The 18,753-nt window shown below is 38.0% G+C and overlaps 3 protein-coding genes across 3 annotated transcripts in view; all 3 read left to right on the top strand.

The window, feature by feature from the left end:
* The window catches only part of myom3 (myomesin 3), a 55,648-nt gene extending 47,910 nt beyond the window's left edge, over positions 1–7,738 (top strand). The window contains exons 31-37 of the mRNA XM_017453512.3: positions 1,663–1,701; positions 1,818–1,923; positions 3,082–3,245; positions 4,475–4,511; positions 4,664–4,686; positions 6,023–6,078; positions 6,188–7,738. Of these exons, the coding sequence (XP_017309001.1) occupies positions 1,663–1,701; positions 1,818–1,923; positions 3,082–3,245; positions 4,475–4,511; positions 4,664–4,686; positions 6,023–6,078; positions 6,188–6,454 (692 nt within the window). The 3' untranslated portion in view covers positions 6,455–7,738. The remainder of the gene's footprint in view (positions 1–1,662; positions 1,702–1,817; positions 1,924–3,081; positions 3,246–4,474; positions 4,512–4,663; positions 4,687–6,022; positions 6,079–6,187) is intronic.
* Positions 7,739–9,989: 2,251 nt separating this feature from the next.
* On the top strand, positions 9,990–12,137 carry fabp10a (fatty acid binding protein 10a, liver basic). Its single transcript, XM_017453515.2, has 4 exons — positions 9,990–10,151; positions 10,344–10,516; positions 11,344–11,433; positions 12,012–12,137. Exons 1-4 carry the CDS (start codon positions 10,085–10,087, stop codon positions 12,060–12,062), a joined length of 381 nt encoding a protein of 126 aa, XP_017309004.1. The 5' UTR covers positions 9,990–10,084; the 3' UTR covers positions 12,063–12,137.
* A 1,144-nt stretch (positions 12,138–13,281) lies between these two features.
* Positions 13,282–18,275, top strand: srsf10a (serine and arginine rich splicing factor 10a). Its single transcript, XM_017453210.3, has 6 exons — positions 13,282–13,440; positions 14,859–14,963; positions 15,874–15,977; positions 16,118–16,289; positions 16,807–16,857; positions 17,260–18,275. Exons 1-6 carry the CDS (start codon positions 13,376–13,378, stop codon positions 17,555–17,557), a joined length of 795 nt encoding a protein of 264 aa, XP_017308699.1. The 5' UTR covers positions 13,282–13,375; the 3' UTR covers positions 17,558–18,275.
* Positions 18,276–18,753: the final 478 nt, after the last annotated feature.

Raw genomic sequence — 18,753 nt, 5'->3', positions numbered from 1 at the left:
TTTGCTTTTTTTTTTTTTAATGAACACCTTCCTTGTTTCTATTTCAGCTTTAACTCAAATGAGACTGTACGTTGGTCAATTCTGTAAGGTTTAATTTGACACCAAGAATTTGACACCATTTTCCCCCTCGTAGTCAATAAGCCAAGTTTGATATCTGATGTTTGCTTTAGTTTTGTACTACCAGTTTAGCATCGTTCAAACTGCATAGCTAAATCCTTAAACACTCACGTCAAATAGAATTCTCGAGTTGGTCAGTATCTCCGACTTGTTTATCTGGTTTATGAAACTGTACAACATATTTATGTATAAAATTAACAAGTTACTTTCTCAGCAAATTCTCGAATCTGATTGGTCAGAAGGAGTTGATTTATTAGACTCATTATAATACATTACCATTCCTATAGTAACCAGGACTTGTATGGCAAACTTTATGAGATGTTATCTAGCATTTATGGAAGGAGTCTCCAGTGTCAGCACTTTGTAACAGTAGGTTTTCTGCCACTTGAAAGTCTTGAAGACAGATGGTTTTTAAAAAAGAAAAAAAAAGAAAAAAAAAACCTAGTAATTATGTAAAGGTTATATCTTCTAGAAAAGAATTACAGTTGTTAAAAAGTGTGTGGATGGATTTCCTCACTCAAAATACATACAGAAATTAGATCCAAACATGTTTTGGGTGAAGTATCTTTTTTACGTCTTTTTCTTGAATTCTTAATTCTTTTCTTTTCTTTTTTTGGAACATAAAATGTTTTAAATAAAACGCAATTGCAAAATGTCTGATATGACAACAGATTATTTCTTACTTTAAATGTGAAAAAATATAAATATACTGTTAGAGAAGCCTAGTGTCTTTTTTGCTGTGTAGGCCTGTTTCAATTCATGAAAGCACATACTACAGTTCCATTATCGCATGTTGTTGCCATTTGGCAACAATTACATTTTACTATGTAACAGAAAACTCAAAATATATCAACTTGTTTAAATGGCAAAAAATAAATGTCACTTTATCTCAGATACTGTTTATTTTTTTTCCTTTAAGTAGTTTTGCGTAAATATTGAAAAAATAATCTAATTTTGATATCCCTCTGGTGGTGACCTTCACCATGCCATGTGATTGCAGAAAAGGAAGTGCAAACAACACTTCCTGGCATTTTTTGTTATGCCATTAGTTAAAGCCCCCCTTTTAATTAGGTAATTAGTAGTTTTGTATTATTGCCTATTAAAAAATTGGAGATAAATTAATTCTTGCCATATGGCAACACCATGCAGTAAAGAGATGACAATACAATTTTCAGTGTTTTATTGCTTATGCAGTTACTGAACAATATGCTTTATGGTAAAGAATCATAACCGGTGGCTTTCGGGGGTTAAATCCTTATGTATTGCTACTTAATGTACAAGTAATGTTACTGATAAAAATATTGTCTTTTGAGGTATTTAGGCGTGGAGTTTTTGGACTTCAGACTTGGATGACTGACTACACCGCTATAGCCTACACTGTGTACAACTGTTCCTTTAAATGAAGACTGAAAAATAGATTGTATCCCTGTATATGTGTCAATTCAAGACCAAAACTGTTTATACTGTGCATTATATTTTCACATAACTTACCGCTATGCAGTAAAAATAGTCCTGTCAGTCATTGCTTTTCATCTCTTTTCTCAGAGTTCGAGCGGTTGATGCGGTGCCTGAGCAGAAATTGTGGTAAGTCCACAGGGAGCTGCAGAGTCGCACACACTGTCTGTAACAGAATGTTTATGTGGAGCTCAGCATCACTCAACCCCTCTCCATGTTCCTCTGTTCCTCTGTCTGATCTACAGCTCTCTCTGCTGGCCCCATGAGGATCCAGTCCACAGCGGCCGGCTTTAAGCTCTACTGCTCTCTGAAGTACTATCTGAGCTACATGAAGACCAGTTGGCACTTCAAGTGAGTCTCTGGGTCTCGCTTTGCTTTTAAGCCTCAGTACACAAAGCAGCTTTGTAAAGACACAAGTTCAGTGTGAACGCTTGACAGACGTCTCTGAGTCAACAAGAGTGGAGCTTAAGTTACAATTTGCCACCACTAACATTTTTCTTTTTCTTTTTTAAATAGTTGATTTAAAACACAATAACATCGTTTGACTAATGTTAGCTACCTTTTTTAAACAAGCCTGGTTACTTGATTTAATTACACAATATACCGTAATAGTTAACTTAATATTAATACAATGTTAATATAATAATACTACTTAACTGATTACTTTACTTGCCACTGATTTTAAATTCAGAATATAGTAGTGTTAGCTAAGATTAGCTAGCTTGCTAGCAAGTTTAGAATATAGTATAATAGCTAATCTGATATTATACAACTTTGCTAGTTAGCTTCTATCTAGCTTTTAAATGACAGAATATGACAATTAGCTAGGTTGCTAGAAAATATCTGCTAGCTTAGCTAACACAATAGTTACTCTAATGTTAGCGCACTTGCAAGGAAACTGATGGTTGTAATCACACGAAAATAACAGTAGACTTATGTTCGATGCTTATTATAATACTAGTTTTATACTAGTGAATGTGGCTAGCTAAATAATGTCAGATCCTTATTAGTGAGGTCATATAAACATTAAGCTGAGTAGGACTGGTCAGCGCATTGCTGTTTGAGTGTGCGTACCTGGTTAGCTTAAGTAATAGTGTTACTTGCTCTTGTGTGTTTAAATAATGCTCTTAGCCAAGCTAAAGAGGTCGGGGAAAAAAGGATAGCGACTATATCATATATTCAAGTTTGCACTTAGCAATGAAATTGAACTTAAGCAGCTCCATTGCTGACCCAGAAGTACCTGTAACTTGGCAAGCAGGACACTTAGTTCAAGTCTGAAGAGGACATAAGGACACCAGACATCTACCTCTCTACATCCTGAAGACTTCATGGTGGAAAATGTCAATTAGGACAAGCACATTAATAAAAACCTGTGATTTGCCTTGCCAGAGATGTTGTTATAGAAAATTCTGACCAATCACATTCACGAATTCAGCTGCGCTGTGATAAAACACTGTATGAACACTTGAAAAATCTTGAAAAGTCTTGTTTTTCAATGGTGTGTAAAAGAGAGAGGAGGATCGATCTGGACGAGAGGACCAAGCCTGGAAGCAGCATGCAGAAGCTCTGGATCGAGATCTTCAACCCCACTGAAAACGACAAAGGAAAATACACCCTGGAGATGTTTGATGGGCAGGAAACACACAAACGCTCTCTGGATTTGTCTGGACAAGGTACAGCGGTTTATATTTACATATCCTATCTGACACAGATAAGTCATGCTGGTGAAGATTACGCCATCAGAGGGGAAAAGACGAAAAGAGTTTTCACTGTGTCAATACCTGACAAACATACTGAAATAATTCACGCATCACAGACTCATTGTGACCGGAGTAATTTATCGATTCTGTGTGCCATTTCATCTAATACTCAGTTCACAAAATCTATTAAATCTTATATACTGTACACAATAGCACGCTTAGAAATCCCATATTCAATTGCGATTTCAATTCAATTCAACTTTATTTATATAGCATGTTTGTCAATGGACATAGTCACAAAGCAGCTTTACAGAAATATATAGACTCCAGATATGAATTTTACATTATACGTTTATCCCTAATGAGCAAGCCAGAGGCAACGGTGGCAGGGGGAAAAAAACCCTGAGATAACACGAAGAAGAAACCTTGAAAGACTCAAAAAAGTACCCATCTTCATCTGGGTGACACCGGATGGTACGATTATAACTCATGTTCTATGTGCTACCATCCACAGTAATCTCATGAGGATCTTTAATCTGTCCATTTGGGGCCATCCTTAGCAGCAACGAGTATTTTTGAGAGGACAAAAATAGTCCATGGGTCATCAAGTACATGCTTTTTTGTCCCATTTTCTGTCAAAACTTAGTCACCTGCCAATTCAAACTATCAGCCAGCTCTCAGATACAGCTCACAGATGCCAACGATTGGCCGGGGATGGCTGTGTCATAGTCGGGATCGCAATCTCGACTGTATGGCGAACATTAAAGGCCATGTTTTTTAACTCGGCACTATACATTTTACAAAGAATTTTATGTTGCAACAGACAACAGAAGAATCATATAGACATCCTCTTAGACAAAGGTATAGAAACACTATATATCAAATACCTTAAGAACACATGGACAACATAAGACAAACACACAGAATACTATATACACCATATAACAGTATATAACACTGAATTTCCAATATACACCATAGGACAAGTGCATAAAGTTGCTAGAGGACAAATCAATAGAAATCCTGAAGATATTATTGGACAAATGAATACAAATTCCAAAATCATCACCAATAGTCAAGGGTGATGACATCAGTTTGGATATTTTAATTATGTCCTGACATTAGAAAACCCGAATACATTAACTAAGCTCTTTTTAATTAATTTATTTTTTTTTTATCTCTCTGCTTTCTCCACTCTAAAGTTTTTGCGGATGCTCTGCTGGAATACCAGAGGCTGAAGTAAGTGAAGTTTTTGCACTGTTTTTTTACACATTCGTCTAACGTAATACCTTTTAATCCAACTATACTTGGAGAAATTATCAAATGATTTGAATGTCTTTGTAGTAAATAATAATGTGGATTTAATACATGTTTTATTCCATTTACAACAGGCAGGTGGAAATCGCGGAGAAAAGTAAGTATACCGTCGAAGGAGCTTGTCAGAACACGTTTATAATACAGAGAAATTACCAGATAATAATTATTATATTATATTATATTATATCTGATCAAATACAGCATTCATAGTTGGTCACATTTGTGCTCTTAGACATGCGTTCAAATTCAGACAACCTGAATGAATCTGCTGGAAAACAGAATTTGACAATAACATGCACTTTTGTGATCTGACAAGAGGAAAATTTAGGTCTTTATGATCTAGTGAATAACTGCATTTCTTTATAAACGCACAATGTGTGCACCTCTAGAATCACAATAAACCCACTATAAGATGTGATGTAAACTTCCTGCTGGAGTAGATTTATTAGTATACTGTATATTTAGTGTTCATGGCTGCAAATTGCACATAATGCTGTCTCATTTCAAGCTGTTTCGGATATAGAAAAACAGGTTAGTTGTATCAAATAATCTGTATTAACCTGTGCTTAATAATCTGACTTTAATCTCATATGAAATAAAGAACGCGGTTTACATGACTACTAAAAGAATCTTATATATATATATATATATATATATATATATATATATATATATATATATATATATATATATATATATATATATATGTGTGTGTGTGTGTGTGCGTGTGTGTGTGTGTGTGTGTGTGCGGAGTTTGCATGTTCTCCCCGTGCTGCGGGGGTTTCCTCCGGGTACTCCAGTTTCCTCCCCCAGTCCAAAGACATGCATGGTAGGCTGATTGGCATGTCTAAAGTGTCCATAGTGTATGAATGGGTGTGTGAGTGTGTATGTGATTGTGTGCCCTGCGATGGACTGTGCCCGATGCTGCCTGGGATAGGCTCCAGGTTCCCCGTGACCCTGAAGAAGGAGTAAGCGGTAGAAGATGGATGGGATGGATGGATATATATATATATATATATATATATATATATATATATATATATATATATATATATATCCAATGTATTGCTGCATGAATAGTCCTATTCATTGCATTAATCACTGCAAATGTGGTTTCATTTAACAAAATGGCTTCCACCCTCATTATTCGGCAGCTTGTAAAATAGCACTAGATGCAGAACTTCCACCCAGACCTAAAGGGTAACCTGTTAAACCAGATATTCATGTTAAAGTACATTTTCCATGAACTATTTTTCATTGAAACTAATAGGAGAATGTGTGTAGTTAAGAGAGTGAGGAATGTAAGTCTGGGTCAGTTGATGTGTCCTGGAAGCTGAAAAGAAAGTCCTGGGATTTGAACAATACCTTAAGCACTGGTTATTTTTCTTGCAAGATTTGTTTAACTTAGGTCGGACTCTTGTTTATTTTTCAAGATCGTGCAAGAGTCACAAAGGGATTACCGGATGTGGTGGCCATCATGGAAGACAAGGTATTTCCCATCATTAATTCTGAAATATTTTCAACTATACCGTTAACAATGTTATCTCCTATCTCAGTCAGTTCTTGCTTCTCTCTCACTCTTTCACACACACACACAGTCTCTGTGTCTGACCTGTTTCGCTGAGGGTGACCCCATGCCGGAGATGTTCTGGCTGAAGAACGACAGAGAGATTGTCTCTCTAGGGCGCTTTAGTGTGGCCACAGACAAGGGGTGCACGACTATCACCATCCACTCGGTCTGTATGGAGGATTCCGGCAACTACAGCGTGTTTGTACGCAACACGTACGGCTCGCAGACGGTAAACGTGACCGTGAGTGTGTATAAACACGGTGAGAAGCCGCGGGCCGATGCACTGGAGATGTAAAGGGGGAGAGAGGCGTGAGTGAATTAAAGGATGCCGTGCTGTAGAAGTATTAGCAAACATTTACAGTTTCATTCAGGAATCCAAATTTGGTGTGGAATGGTATGATGTGCTTAGAGTTTGATGATAAAATATGACAGGATCCATCACTGATTATAACTGCTATAAGTTAAGCGCTATCAGGAATGAACTTGTTCTGCAGACGTTCCACAACTTTAAATGTAACTAATTGGCAAGTTGATGTTGTATGAGAGGAATAAAACACTGAGATGTGCTTTTATTGGAAAATAATCCATATAATATAAATAAATAATCCAATAACACCATGCTGTGTATTGAGCCTCATCACAGCACCCTGTCGTTGATTATTTTCCTACAACAGCATATCTCAAAATGTTTAATTCCTCACATACAGTATTTAATAGGTAACAGTATAACTACTTGAGAATTCTTATCACAGTGTAGCAAAATATCATCCAAATATTTATCAAATTAATATCATTACATCTTTAAATATTTCCATTTTCCCTTTATTCAAACTGTTTTAAAGCTCCCATGATTTTTCTAAAGTGCAAAGCCACCTCTTATTTCTAAACAAGTACAAGAAATATGTCTCTCACATGAAAACCATGAGGTGTTGGGTCACACCTGATTAAAGGTGAAAACATCTGGCCTTTATTAAATACAGAATTTATTTACTGAAATTATTTCTCCAAACGTATCTTGGATTTTTATTTTTTTTTCCAGAACCTGCGGTTAATATTCAAACATGTGGAACATTATACAATGGCACAATGACACTGTTACGCCAAACTGAAGCCATTTTTGTCAAACATTAAAAAGTTTGTAGCTGAATTCCCTTGTATTTTTTAAGTCTGCGTTAGCCCTGTGTTTGTTTACTGACCCTATCGGTTTAGTATTAACCTATTATGGAATTTTCATATATTAAAGTCCTGAGGGTACTTTACTATAATGCACAGTTTAAGGTTGATGGCTTTTGAATGTGTTTGAGGAGTTTGTTTTTGTGTTTCTGTCAGGTATAAATTAAAATCTGAATTCAATTGGCCTGTCGTATTTTTTGTCTCGCCATTTATTAATAAGACTGGCAATTTGAGACCTCGGTATTCTGTCTGTCTTTTTGCACACAAATATGCTGAATGTACAGTATGTGAGAGGTTTTACTACAAAATATGGCTTATAAAAATGTTGCATCTCCATTGATCTTATTAATGGAACGTTTATGGCTCAAAATCATTTTAATCAGATTAAACCTTATTATTCTAAGCACTCGAATGTCTGCGTACCTTTTTTTACATAAAGGCCTACATGATGATCATATGTTTGGTTTTTCATGCATGTGTGAAAGTGAGAAGGGCACAGCTCATTGACAGGGATATTATTGAAATCTCATGGAAATACAGTGACCGAATGTGCACACACCTTCTTCACCTTCCCACTTTCTACTCTGTATATATGTTTTGCAGGCAGCCTATAGATATCTGCTACTCTGCACAGCATGGACCATCACTGAGCAGATATTATTTAGATGATGGACCATTCTGAGTACAGCACAGCTTTATTATGCAAGTCGAGGCCTTTTTCTGAAAAGTAAAAGTCCACAGTGTCATTAACCTATTGCTCAGCTGTATACAGGAGTGTTTTTAGGACAAACCTCACATCTGATCGTGAATTCTGCTTGAGTGACATGGACATCCTTGTAAACGTTCAGAATGTAGCGCTAACTCTGTAATGAATCTCCCAAAACAGGAAATGCATTGGTTTAAACTGCAAAATCCAATAATCTCACAATTTCGGTTGATTTTGCAGGCCAGTCCGAGTGCACCGTCATGCTTGGTGAACACGTCTCTCACACGCAGATTTGGCTCTATCCATCCTACCGTCTTCATCCCGAAGTGGTCGTGACAGTGTTGTGTTCTGCTTGGATATGACGCACAAATGGCAACCTCGGAATCCGGACAACAAGCTGACCATATGTTTTTATGCTCCGTAAATTACATTCGTCCAGCTATCATCTACTGATATTGTTCAATAAGGCATATTGTATTTGGTGGATGTGTCTAATTTTATTACAGATATATCTGACCAAAATGCCAGCAGTGAGTAAAGAGTGAAGCTCTTCTTGGAGAACATCAGTAAACTATTATCAAGCTGTGCTCTATTTTGCTTTGCTGTTACCTTTTGAGGTGATCGATGGCGTCTGTCTTTGGCAGTTACATACAGTGACCAGCTTATCAGTTTCACAGATTGTACAGTTCACTTTGTAGGTATACAAACAGCAGTGACATTGACATAATAGTGGTGTGTGAGTGGTCATTGCACTGCTGAGCCTCTCAACACTCACCCAAATCATATCTGCTCAGTAGTGGTCCCTTTCCATTGATTGGAAAACTGTGCATTGCAATAGATTGTCTATAGTCTTTGTCATTGACTTAGTGTAGACAAACATCAGTTATCTATTATTACCTGGTCATGAGTCAATCCCCGGGAACATTAGTCGCAAGCCGGGAATACACTCTGCATTGCATGTCAGTCCTGTAGATTCATGTAATAATTGTGTATTGTAGCTCTTTCTGATCATCCCATAACAATCCTGCTCTACTTTTCAGTCAATTGGTAGAATTGGTGTGTCCAAAAACGTGTCCTTTTCCCTTTTACCTACAAACAGTAAAGTGCATTCAGGGCATCCTGTACAAGCTACATTTTCACTGTTGCACAGAACATTTTGGGATTTCATAACTGCACCTAATGGGTAGTGAGTGTTTCCACCTATATATTTTTACATTTTGCCACCTATACATTACATTACATTTTTACATTTATGGCATTTGGACGACGCCGTTATCTAGAGCAACTTACATTGATGTCATTTATACATCTGAGCTGTTGAAGGTTAAGGGCCTTGCTCAAGGGCCCAACAGTTGGAATGTGGTGGTGCTGGAGTTTGAACTCACGTCGATCCCATCCAGAGTGTATTTCTGCCTCAACCCCGTCTTCCAGGGATAGGCACCTGATCCCAGACCAGGATAAAGGAGTTACTGAAGATGAATGAATAAGTGCACTGAATATGCCCAGCTATGGTTTCATAAAGGCCTACAAAATGGCAAAACTCCATGTATAAGGTATCCATGTATAATTTCACAACTCTGTTCTTAGATTGGATTCTGCTTCACCTTCAAGTTGTCTAAGATAAAACTGTCTGCCTTGCTCTCCTTACATCTTGTTAATTCAGATTTTTTTTTTTTTTTCAGAAATGGTTTGTACGTATTTTCAGTTTGTCTCAAGCTAAAAAAAAATTTTTTAAATATTATTTTAAGAAGGCCCTTCCCTACTCCACCTTTAACATTTGATCAGTAATGTATTTATAATGTATGGAATTGTAACATGGCTCCAAATTTGGGATTGTATCATAGCAGAATGTCAATACGGTTACCAACCTGAAGATGTAAGTGAACTCTGGGTTATCCAAATATAGGATGTTAATGATTAGAAAAGCAGGAGTGCCTATTTTCCCCTGATATAAGTAGCTGAGGTGATGTGTGTGATTCTACACTTTGAAGAGAGTGTCAGAAATCCATCTTGTGGTGAAGGAGACACCAGACCGGCTCAGGAGAAATGGCCTTCAGTGGAACGTGGCAGGTTTACTCTCAGGAGAACTATGAGGAGTTCCTCAGGGCCATATGTGAGTATGCCACTTAAAAAGCTGCACTGGAATATATATATATATATATATATATATATATATATATATATATATATATATATATATATATATATATATATATATTTGTGTAGCTATGCCAAGAGCATTAGCCGCTAATTTAACACAACACTGGTAATACAGTGCTGCTCTGAGTTGTACTTTGTCATTCAGCACTACCCGAGGATATCATCAAGCTGGCCAAAGATGTCAAACCTGTGACAGAGATCCAACAGACAGGCAACGACTTTGTCATCACCTCAAAGACCCCTGGAAAATCGGTCACTAACTCCTTCACCATCGGGAAGGAAGCTGAAATCACCACCATGGATGGAAAGAAGCTCAAGGTATTTCCAATCCTTTGATACATTATAGTTTATTACTGATGTCATCTCCAAGTATCATTTGGGTGAATGGGATAGTTTGTTAAGACTACCATAAAATAAATAAATAAACAAACAAACAAACCAACATAATCCAGGGCAATGGTAGCTACGTGATTGTGACCAGAAGGTTTGTGAGTTCAAATCCCACTAGCACAACTTTAAGACAACTTTCTTGGTAAAGGAATCTCAATGCTAGCAACAACAACAACAAAAAACTTATCCTTACTATAAAACTGCTGTCCTTTTTGTCCACCCCCTTTTAGATATTACTTAATAATTATAGTTAATAATATTAATAATCTTTAAAAATGGCAAAGCAAACATTAGAACCTGTTTTGCTGTCTTTCCTCTGGCTATTATATTAGTAATCTGGCTTGCTAGATAACGATAATAGGCTAGCTACCATTCTAGCTAATTATCTTTATGCTCTCAGGCTGACTAGCTAACTAACTTATTGTGTATGGGGTTCATTTCTTTTCTGTGTAGCAACATTTTGAACATTGCCAGTACAAGAATAATAAATTACACAATGAGTTGTGGGCTGGGGCCTGCTAGCTGAGTTAGACTTTTTCCCTGAGGTAAATAACGTGATAACGTGAGGTAAATTTAGCTATGTAAATAAATCACTTTGTTGTTTGACGCCTATAGGTTGACCACTGCAAATGAGTGCATAGAGATATAAGATATGAAGCCAGTGCCTTAGTACAGCTAGTTCATTCAGCTAGTATGTCCTGATGCTCTAATGTCTCTGTGATACTGAACACATCTCTGATCTGTGTTCCTTTTAGTGTGTTGTGAAGCTGGAAGGAGGAAAGCTCATCTGTGAGTCAGACAAGTTCTCACACAAGCAGGAGATCAAGGGTGGAGAGATGATCGAGGTGTGTATCTCTAACAAACAGTACAAACACTCAGATCTGTACCCTCACTTATTAAAGGAGCAGTGTGTAATTTTTAGAGTCCATCGCTGCCTGTTAGATGAATTGCAATTGCAATGAAAATATTGAGAAGCCTTCCCCTTCTACCTCACCAATCCTACCCGACTTGTTCAAATTACGTACGTAAGAGCTCTATCAATCAATGGTGAAAAGACATGAGCGGCCCTGCTTTGGTTGAGGGCAGAGCTCATTTCTGGGCCAGAAATAATATAAACAAATGCCTAAAGTGAAGAAATTGGTCAGATGCATTCCATGGCAAGAGTGTGAATCACACTTATTCTAAGCTACCTTTAAAAATGATACTAATATAACAGGAATAGAAACTCTTTTAACATTACATCATCAACTGCACCATTAACATTGTGAAAAATAACACTATTGCATATTATGTTCCTTACTTAAATGCACTTCAAAAGTTTTCATTTTTGTTTAAAAGCAATATTTAAAAAGGCTATGAGCTTTCAAATATTCCTAATTATCTGGCATTTTTTTCTCTCTCTCTCTCTCTCTCTTCCCTTCAGACAATGACTGTAGGAGGAACCACCATGGTCAGGAAGAGTAAAAAGCTGTGATGTGACTTGGCCTGCTGAAAATGTCTCCAATCGAAAACATGCCATTTATTTAAATAAAACTCTCTTTTGTCAAGATATCGTGTACCGGAATTATTTTTTGTAATTAAATGTTGCATACTTGCCTGTTAATAGTTTACTTTAGTTCCTCTGCACTGTACATTTTAATGTGTTTGGGTCCTAGGCAATGTAGAATGCTCTAGCTTTTGATATTTTGTGTTGTTAGAGATAAGATTAAGATCGACAGGTTTGCATTACATTTAGGCAACATTGAATTAACAGGGGGGAAAAACAAAGTGGCAAATATTATATATATATATATATATATATATATATATATATACACACACACACACACACACACACACACACACACACACACACACACATATATATATATATATATATATATATATACACACACAGTACTGTTCAATAGTCTTAGGCACATGCAAAGAAATGCTGTACAGCAAAGATGCCTTCAAACATAATGAAATTAAATGTTTCTACGTTTTAAAAAAATACTATGAAGAGCATAAATACTATAAACAGAAATAAATGATACAAAGTCGATATTTGCTGTGACGACCATTTGTTTCAAATAATTATTAGTAGTCACAGGTACAGTTTGTGCAGTTGTATAAGGAAATGAGTTGTAAGTTTTATTGAGCATCTTCCAGAACCAGCCACGGTTCTTCTGGAGACTTTGGCTTTCGCACTTGATTCTTATTTTGCAGCAAAACCCAACAGCCTTCATTATGTTTTTCTCTGAAAAGTGTCTCTTACATAATATGCTGCTTTCTTTACTGACATACAAATATATTTCTGTAACATTTAATTTTCCGCTGGAAAACTACTGTTTGGAAAGCAAACATTTTTGTACTGACTCGATAATGTAGAAGTCATAAAATAAAAATCTATAACAAAGCTGGTACTAAAAAAAATAGAGTGAATAAGACTTTTGCACAGTACTGTATATTGAGCATGTTAATGATTAGTGAACACTAACTCAAAATGATGACTGGAAAGAGCATCAAGAAATATACAATTCCCTGCTGTAGTGATAAACAAATCCATCCACTTGTTCCCCTTGTGAGGGAACGTCCTCCGTAATTAATAAGTAAAGTTAATTTGTGATATTCCAACTTCTCTCAGGACATTCATTCGGGGTTTGGCGCATGCGCACTACCACAAGAATGACGTCGAATACTACGAGCCACGAACGCGCATGCGCACAACCCCAATCCGCGACGTTGGCGGCCTACGAATAAGGTCCTTTGCTGTATCTCGACAATTTATAGTCGGTTTAGTGCGACATGGCGCGGTATTTGAGACCACCAAACACTTCTCTTTTCATCAGGAATATCTCTGACGAAAGCAGGTAGGTTTTTATAAGAGTCATATAAGACTGATTTAACGACAGGAGATATTTAAATAATAATACAAAAAGATAAACAAGAACGACTAGCTAAGCGTAGCGTTTGCGCTCGCGCTCGGCGGCAAGGCTACGTCATAAGCACTAAAGCACGTACTAGCGTACTAAACAGTGTGTAGAAACAGTACGCGAGGCAAATATTCCTGCCTACTATCTAGTGTGGTAGTATGGACGTGGCTGTAAAGTATTGGTTTCCACACAGATAATCCTTTTACTGTTTAGCGCCTCTGCAATTAGCGCTGTTTATATATCTATAAATTGCATTTACTGTGCATTTGGGAGGAAAAAGAAAACCAAAAGCATTTGGTTGTAAAAATAGACAAGCTCAAAACAGCTACCAAAAAAGGTAAAAAGGCTAATGGCGGTTCGGCTAGTCGTGCTCATTGTGGCTAACCCTAGCTAGCTTAGACTGTTGGGTAAGTAGCTAAAAATAGCTAAAGTAATGAGGGCGGGGGGACTAAATGACACACTGATACTGTAATATATATTTTTAAAATAATAAATTACTGAATTGAGGTATTTTTTGATGAAGTTAATATTATATTGTACTAAAACAAACCTGCTTATTTGTAACAGAAATTAGCTAACTAGCATGAATGAATCCAACTTAGCTAGCCTGTTCGAGTTGCTTTTACCACGTGGCCTGCTGAATAATTACATTTTAGTCTTTGGAAATATTTTATTTATTTATACATGTGTCTGTCTGTCTTTAGATAATATTGAACTGTTCACTGCAGAACTAAGCAAGTGAAGCCCAAAACCTAGTTTATTCTCTACCTAATTTGTGTATAGTATACTGGTGTGTTAGTGTGTATAATAAAATCAGTGTGTCTGTGTAAATATTTATATTAAAAAAAAAATTTCCCTTGAAAATGTTCTAAAATACTACAGAAAGCGTTGTAACCGGGTTTTGTTACAGTGTGTGTGACTAATAAACTGTTGAATGGAGTTTTGAGGGGTGCACAAACTTTTCTGTACACTGTATAATGCACCTTTCTGATCTACAGGGTGCTGAACTGATTTTCTCATATAAATTGTCATGTAAATCCAGGAAACTAAACTGGGAAATGTTGACGATGATTATTCACAGAGTAGAAGGATAACATGTTTGAGTGTTCCTTTATGCCTCAGGTTCCCTGGAGAACCCCCTCCCCTGTCCTGCACATTTTAGGGTTTTTCCCTGCTTTAACACACCCAGGTGAACTCGGCTAGGGCTGTTGGAGTTGCATGAGGTGTGTTCGAGCAGGGAAAACACTACAATATGCTGAACAGGTTGGTTGTTGGGTTTTTTTACGCTAAAACTTACAGGGAGAGAACTCTCTCCTTCAGACACATGAGTGAACTATGATTTCATGATGCTTTAGGCCAGAGGATTTGCGTCGTGAGTTCGGTCGTTACGGCCCTATTGTAGACGTCTACATTCCCGTTGACTTCTATTCCCGTCGGCCAAGAGGATTTGCATACATTCAATATCCTTTTGTAAGCAATCAAGCGGGTGTGTTTTTTTTTTGTTTTTTTTTGGTCTTGTGTTGTTGTTTTTTGGAGGGGTTAAAAAGAAAACCTGAAAGTGAAACTGTGAGATCTTAATTTGATTGTATTCTGGCCACTATGTCTCCTAACTGCTATTTCTTCTGTTGTCTCAGAAAATGTAAAGACATACAGTTCTGGAGACCGTCCCTCCAAAGAGTATTTAAGAGTAAAGGCTGAAGTAGAGTAGATTGAAGCCAAAGAGCCCGTAAGGATTCAGGCGCCAAGCGATAGAGGGGAGAGAAAGAGAAAAGTTAAAGCTCGAAGATTCAAAGAGGAGAAAAAGAGGGCACCTGTTCCAAACAGAGAGAGGAAAAGAGCAAAAGATAATGGGGCAAAGACAAGCAGGAAACCTCTCAAGGCCTTCTGGGAAGCGCTTAAAGACAATAAAGGTCAAGCTCAAGGTCAAGCATGTTAAAGGTAACAAGTATTAACTTTTGTATCCTACCATTTTGCTCTAGACTGTGCATTGTCCCTTTTTCCCCCCCAAGTTAGTTTTCTAATCTTAACCTGTGTCATGAGTTCTTCAGAGATGATCCATGTTAACTTCGTAATTCTGCTTGTCAAACAATTACTTCAATGACGACGAAATTATGAACGCTTAAAAATGAAATTGCAAATTGATTCAGTAATTACCCCCCCTCCCCTGTTCATTATGATTTCTTCATATTGAGCTCATTTGTGCTTTCTCTCTCTATACATATTCAATATGACCCATACAATGTAACGTTTTACTGCTAAAATGAACATGGTGTCCTCCTGAGATCCTGTCTGGTGAACGTGAGTATGTTCATGTGATTAGCCTGTGTGTCGGTGTGTTTTTAAAACGGAAAGCCTTAACAGCATTAGCACGTTCGAGGACGTCCGAGACGCCGAAGATGCTCTTCACAACCTGGACCGGAAATGGGTCTGCGGGCGGCAGATTGAGATCCAGTTTGCCCAAGGAGACAGGAAAAGTAGGTGTCTGTCTGTTTTGTCTCTTTTGTACGCACCAGTGTTACTGGTCCTGCTTCCCCAAGCAGCACTGAAGACAACGGGAGTTTGTCTTCGTCTGTGTCGTTCAGCAGAATGTTCTGAACAGCTTTCTCTCTCGTAGCCCCGAATCAGATGAGGTCCAAAGAAAGGCGGTCTCCTCGCAGCTTCTCTAGATACGACGATTATGAGCGCGACGGCCGTTACCGGCGCTCTCGGAGTCGCAGCTATGACAGACGTCGCTCTCGCAGCCCGTCGTACGAGCGCAGACCTCGCCGCTCCGATAGTCCCAGAGAGTGAGTCCTGACTTCACTGACCTCGTGGCTTTTGTACTATTGTAAAGATTATTTTAACTGACGCTGCTCTGTTAATCTACAGTACAATGGATATAACAAGTCTACACACCCCTGTTAAAAAGGCAGGGTTTTGTGATTGTAAAAAATTAAGAATTAAGCCAAGATAAATCATGTCAGAACTTTTTTTTTCTATCTTTTATTGTGGAGTTTGATGAAAAGCAGGAAGAAATCCCATGGCTTTTCCAGCTGGATGTTAATAACATGTCAGGAAAATCCTATAGGAACAGCTGTATTTTATTTGGGGGTAATCAGTCACTTTAATTGATGGCAGGTGTACACTAATTAGTATTTAACGAGAGTTTGAATGTGATTGGTTCATTCTGTACACTTCCACATTCTCGTTTATAAAAGGGTGTGCACACTTATTTATGCCTGCTGGGTATTGAAACGGTTCTGACATGATTTAACTTGGTTCCTTTTTTTTCCTTTTCTTCTTTGGTCTGTCTTCCTCGAACAGGTCCCGCTCTTATGGCAGACACAGACGAAGCAGAAGCCGTGACAATGACAGGTGGGTTTTGTGGTAGTGTGTTTTTTGTTTATTTAATAAAGAAATATAGCCTCTTCTCAGATTGCATGCTGGAATGCACTTTATTAATATCCGTTAACACTCACATGACGTGATCTGATGAAGAGCTGAAAACGAAGCCATTGAATGCTTTGCATTCAGTTTTTTTCCACATAAGAGAAGGTCCCTGAATGGTTTGATGGTGAGGAACTAAGTGTTATTTCATTTCCATCTGGTGCAGAAATGTTGGTTTTGATTTGAGACAATCAAGGTAAAATACAGAGTACACAGTGCATGTCAGTAATCACTATTGTGTTTATATCTGTCTGATCAACAAAATGACCGTTAGTCCACGTAACACAGTTGTAGCCAAGTCAATGCTATTTTCTGCATCACCCCCTGCAGGTCAAGGCACGGACGAGATCACGGTCGAGGGCACCGCGGTGCTCCCTCTCACAGCCGCTCGGGTTCGCGCTCCCCCTCCCCAGACACCAGGATCAAGATGAAAAGCAGGAAGTCCCGTTCCGGGTCCCGTTCGCCCTGCCCAGCTGCTGGCGAGGACGCACCGCAATCCAGCGGCGCACGAGAGGACGAGGACACCCGTGCCAGATCGGCTTCCCGCTCCTGCTCGCGCTCAGTCTCGCGCTCCCATTCGCGCTCCCGCTCCAGATCCTGGGCCGGCCGCAAATCTGGAGGCCATTAGGACTCTCGGTTGTTTAATACTGTAACTCGTGCAGCTCTCGGGCAAACTGTAAAACCCATCCTGTACAGGCCATTTCTTATGGGTTTTGGTTAGATTTCGTTTTTGCCGGTTTGCTTGGGAAAACATGTGATTCTCGTCTCCTGTTCAGCAGTAGGTTTCAGGATCAGTAAATGTTTGTGGCTGATAAATACCGCCCTGCATTATTATTATTACTGATTATTAATAAAATGTTTCAGTGTTTTTTATAGCTCATGGTTTTGTCCCTCAGTTGTTCCGTTTGGTGATTTAGCTAAAAGGAGGCTGGTGTTAAACTGGTCACCAAGAAAGCGTCCAGTCTCAGTACATGCCTTTTGATCAAAAAGGACGCAGGTTTATATGGAATTTATTCTTGTATTTTGTTTAGGCAATCTAGTTAGCAAAGGAAGCATAGTAGGGTGTTCAGTATTTTCAGTATCGGATATGAATGTCTTTGGTTTGTACAAATATCTTTTAATCTGGCGTAGCTAACCTTTATCACCTCAAATCTATCTTAGATGTCTTGTAGAAACTCTACCCCATTTTTTTTTTTTAAATGAAAGTTTTCTGGTAAATGTGTTCCTGATTTCCATCCTGTCATGTTGCTGAGCCTACAGCCATGTTTTACTCTTTTCATGTTGGAGACGGATCAGAGGACAGAGCGTGCTCCTGTATGTGAATAAAAATGTACACTTTGAATCAATCTAATTTGTGTGCTTTTCTATGATTGGAGTTATGTCTGAACGTTTTACATGGACTCACGGTGCTGACGTCAATACCATTATTTTGTAACCAAAACTGTTAACTTCAGGTCAAGACTATCACAGTGGTGCTCAATTCTGAGTGGAGGTGTTTGGTCTTCATCTATTCCAAAATCTTCATATTAAAGTGGCTAGAAAAACACTGAAAAATGGTTTTGAACTTTCATTGTCAGTGACTGTGGTATGAAGATACACATGTGCAGGTCATTGCTATTACAATAGCGTGTACGTTGATTCAAACTGCCCTCTTCAATGATAGTGCTGTGATCAAATGTACAGGGGTAGACAAATGATAAATTCATTAGTTAACCTCTAGGAATAAAAGGTGTAATGTGTGGACCAATCCTGTTTCGGTTGCCCAGAATCCTCACTAAGGCAAGCACATTAATTCAGACTAAGGGAAACAAGTGTGTAGACATT

This window comes from Ictalurus punctatus, chromosome 23, assembly GCF_001660625.3.
Source record: "Ictalurus punctatus breed USDA103 chromosome 23, Coco_2.0, whole genome shotgun sequence".
Lineage (NCBI taxonomy): Eukaryota > Metazoa > Chordata > Actinopteri > Siluriformes > Ictaluridae > Ictalurus > Ictalurus punctatus.
The sequence above is the reverse complement of the archived record's forward strand: the minus strand, read 5'-3'. Positions and strand labels throughout refer to the sequence as shown.

What these genes read in the sequence shown, in the direction of transcription:
- fabp10a (XM_017453515.2), top strand. Translation starts at nt 10,085, where the DNA reads ATGGCCTTCAGTGGAACGTGGCAGGTTTACTCTCAGGAGAACTATGAG. An exon ending in GGAGTTCCTCAGGGCCATAT is followed by an intron (nt 10,152 to 10,343) that starts GTGAGTATGCCA and finishes TTTGTCATTCAG; the next exon opens with CACTACCCGAGGATATCATC. An exon ending in TGGATGGAAAGAAGCTCAAG is followed by an intron (nt 10,517 to 11,343) that starts GTATTTCCAATC and finishes TGTTCCTTTTAG; the next exon opens with TGTGTTGTGAAGCTGGAAGG.
- srsf10a (XM_017453210.3), top strand. Translation starts at nt 13,376, where the DNA reads ATGGCGCGGTATTTGAGACCACCAAACACTTCTCTTTTCATCAGGAAT. An exon ending in TGCCCAAGGAGACAGGAAAA is followed by an intron (nt 15,978 to 16,117) that starts GTAGGTGTCTGT and finishes TCTCTCTCGTAG; the next exon opens with CCCCGAATCAGATGAGGTCC. An exon ending in CGCTCCGATAGTCCCAGAGA is followed by an intron (nt 16,290 to 16,806) that starts GTGAGTCCTGAC and finishes TTCCTCGAACAG; the next exon opens with GTCCCGCTCTTATGGCAGAC.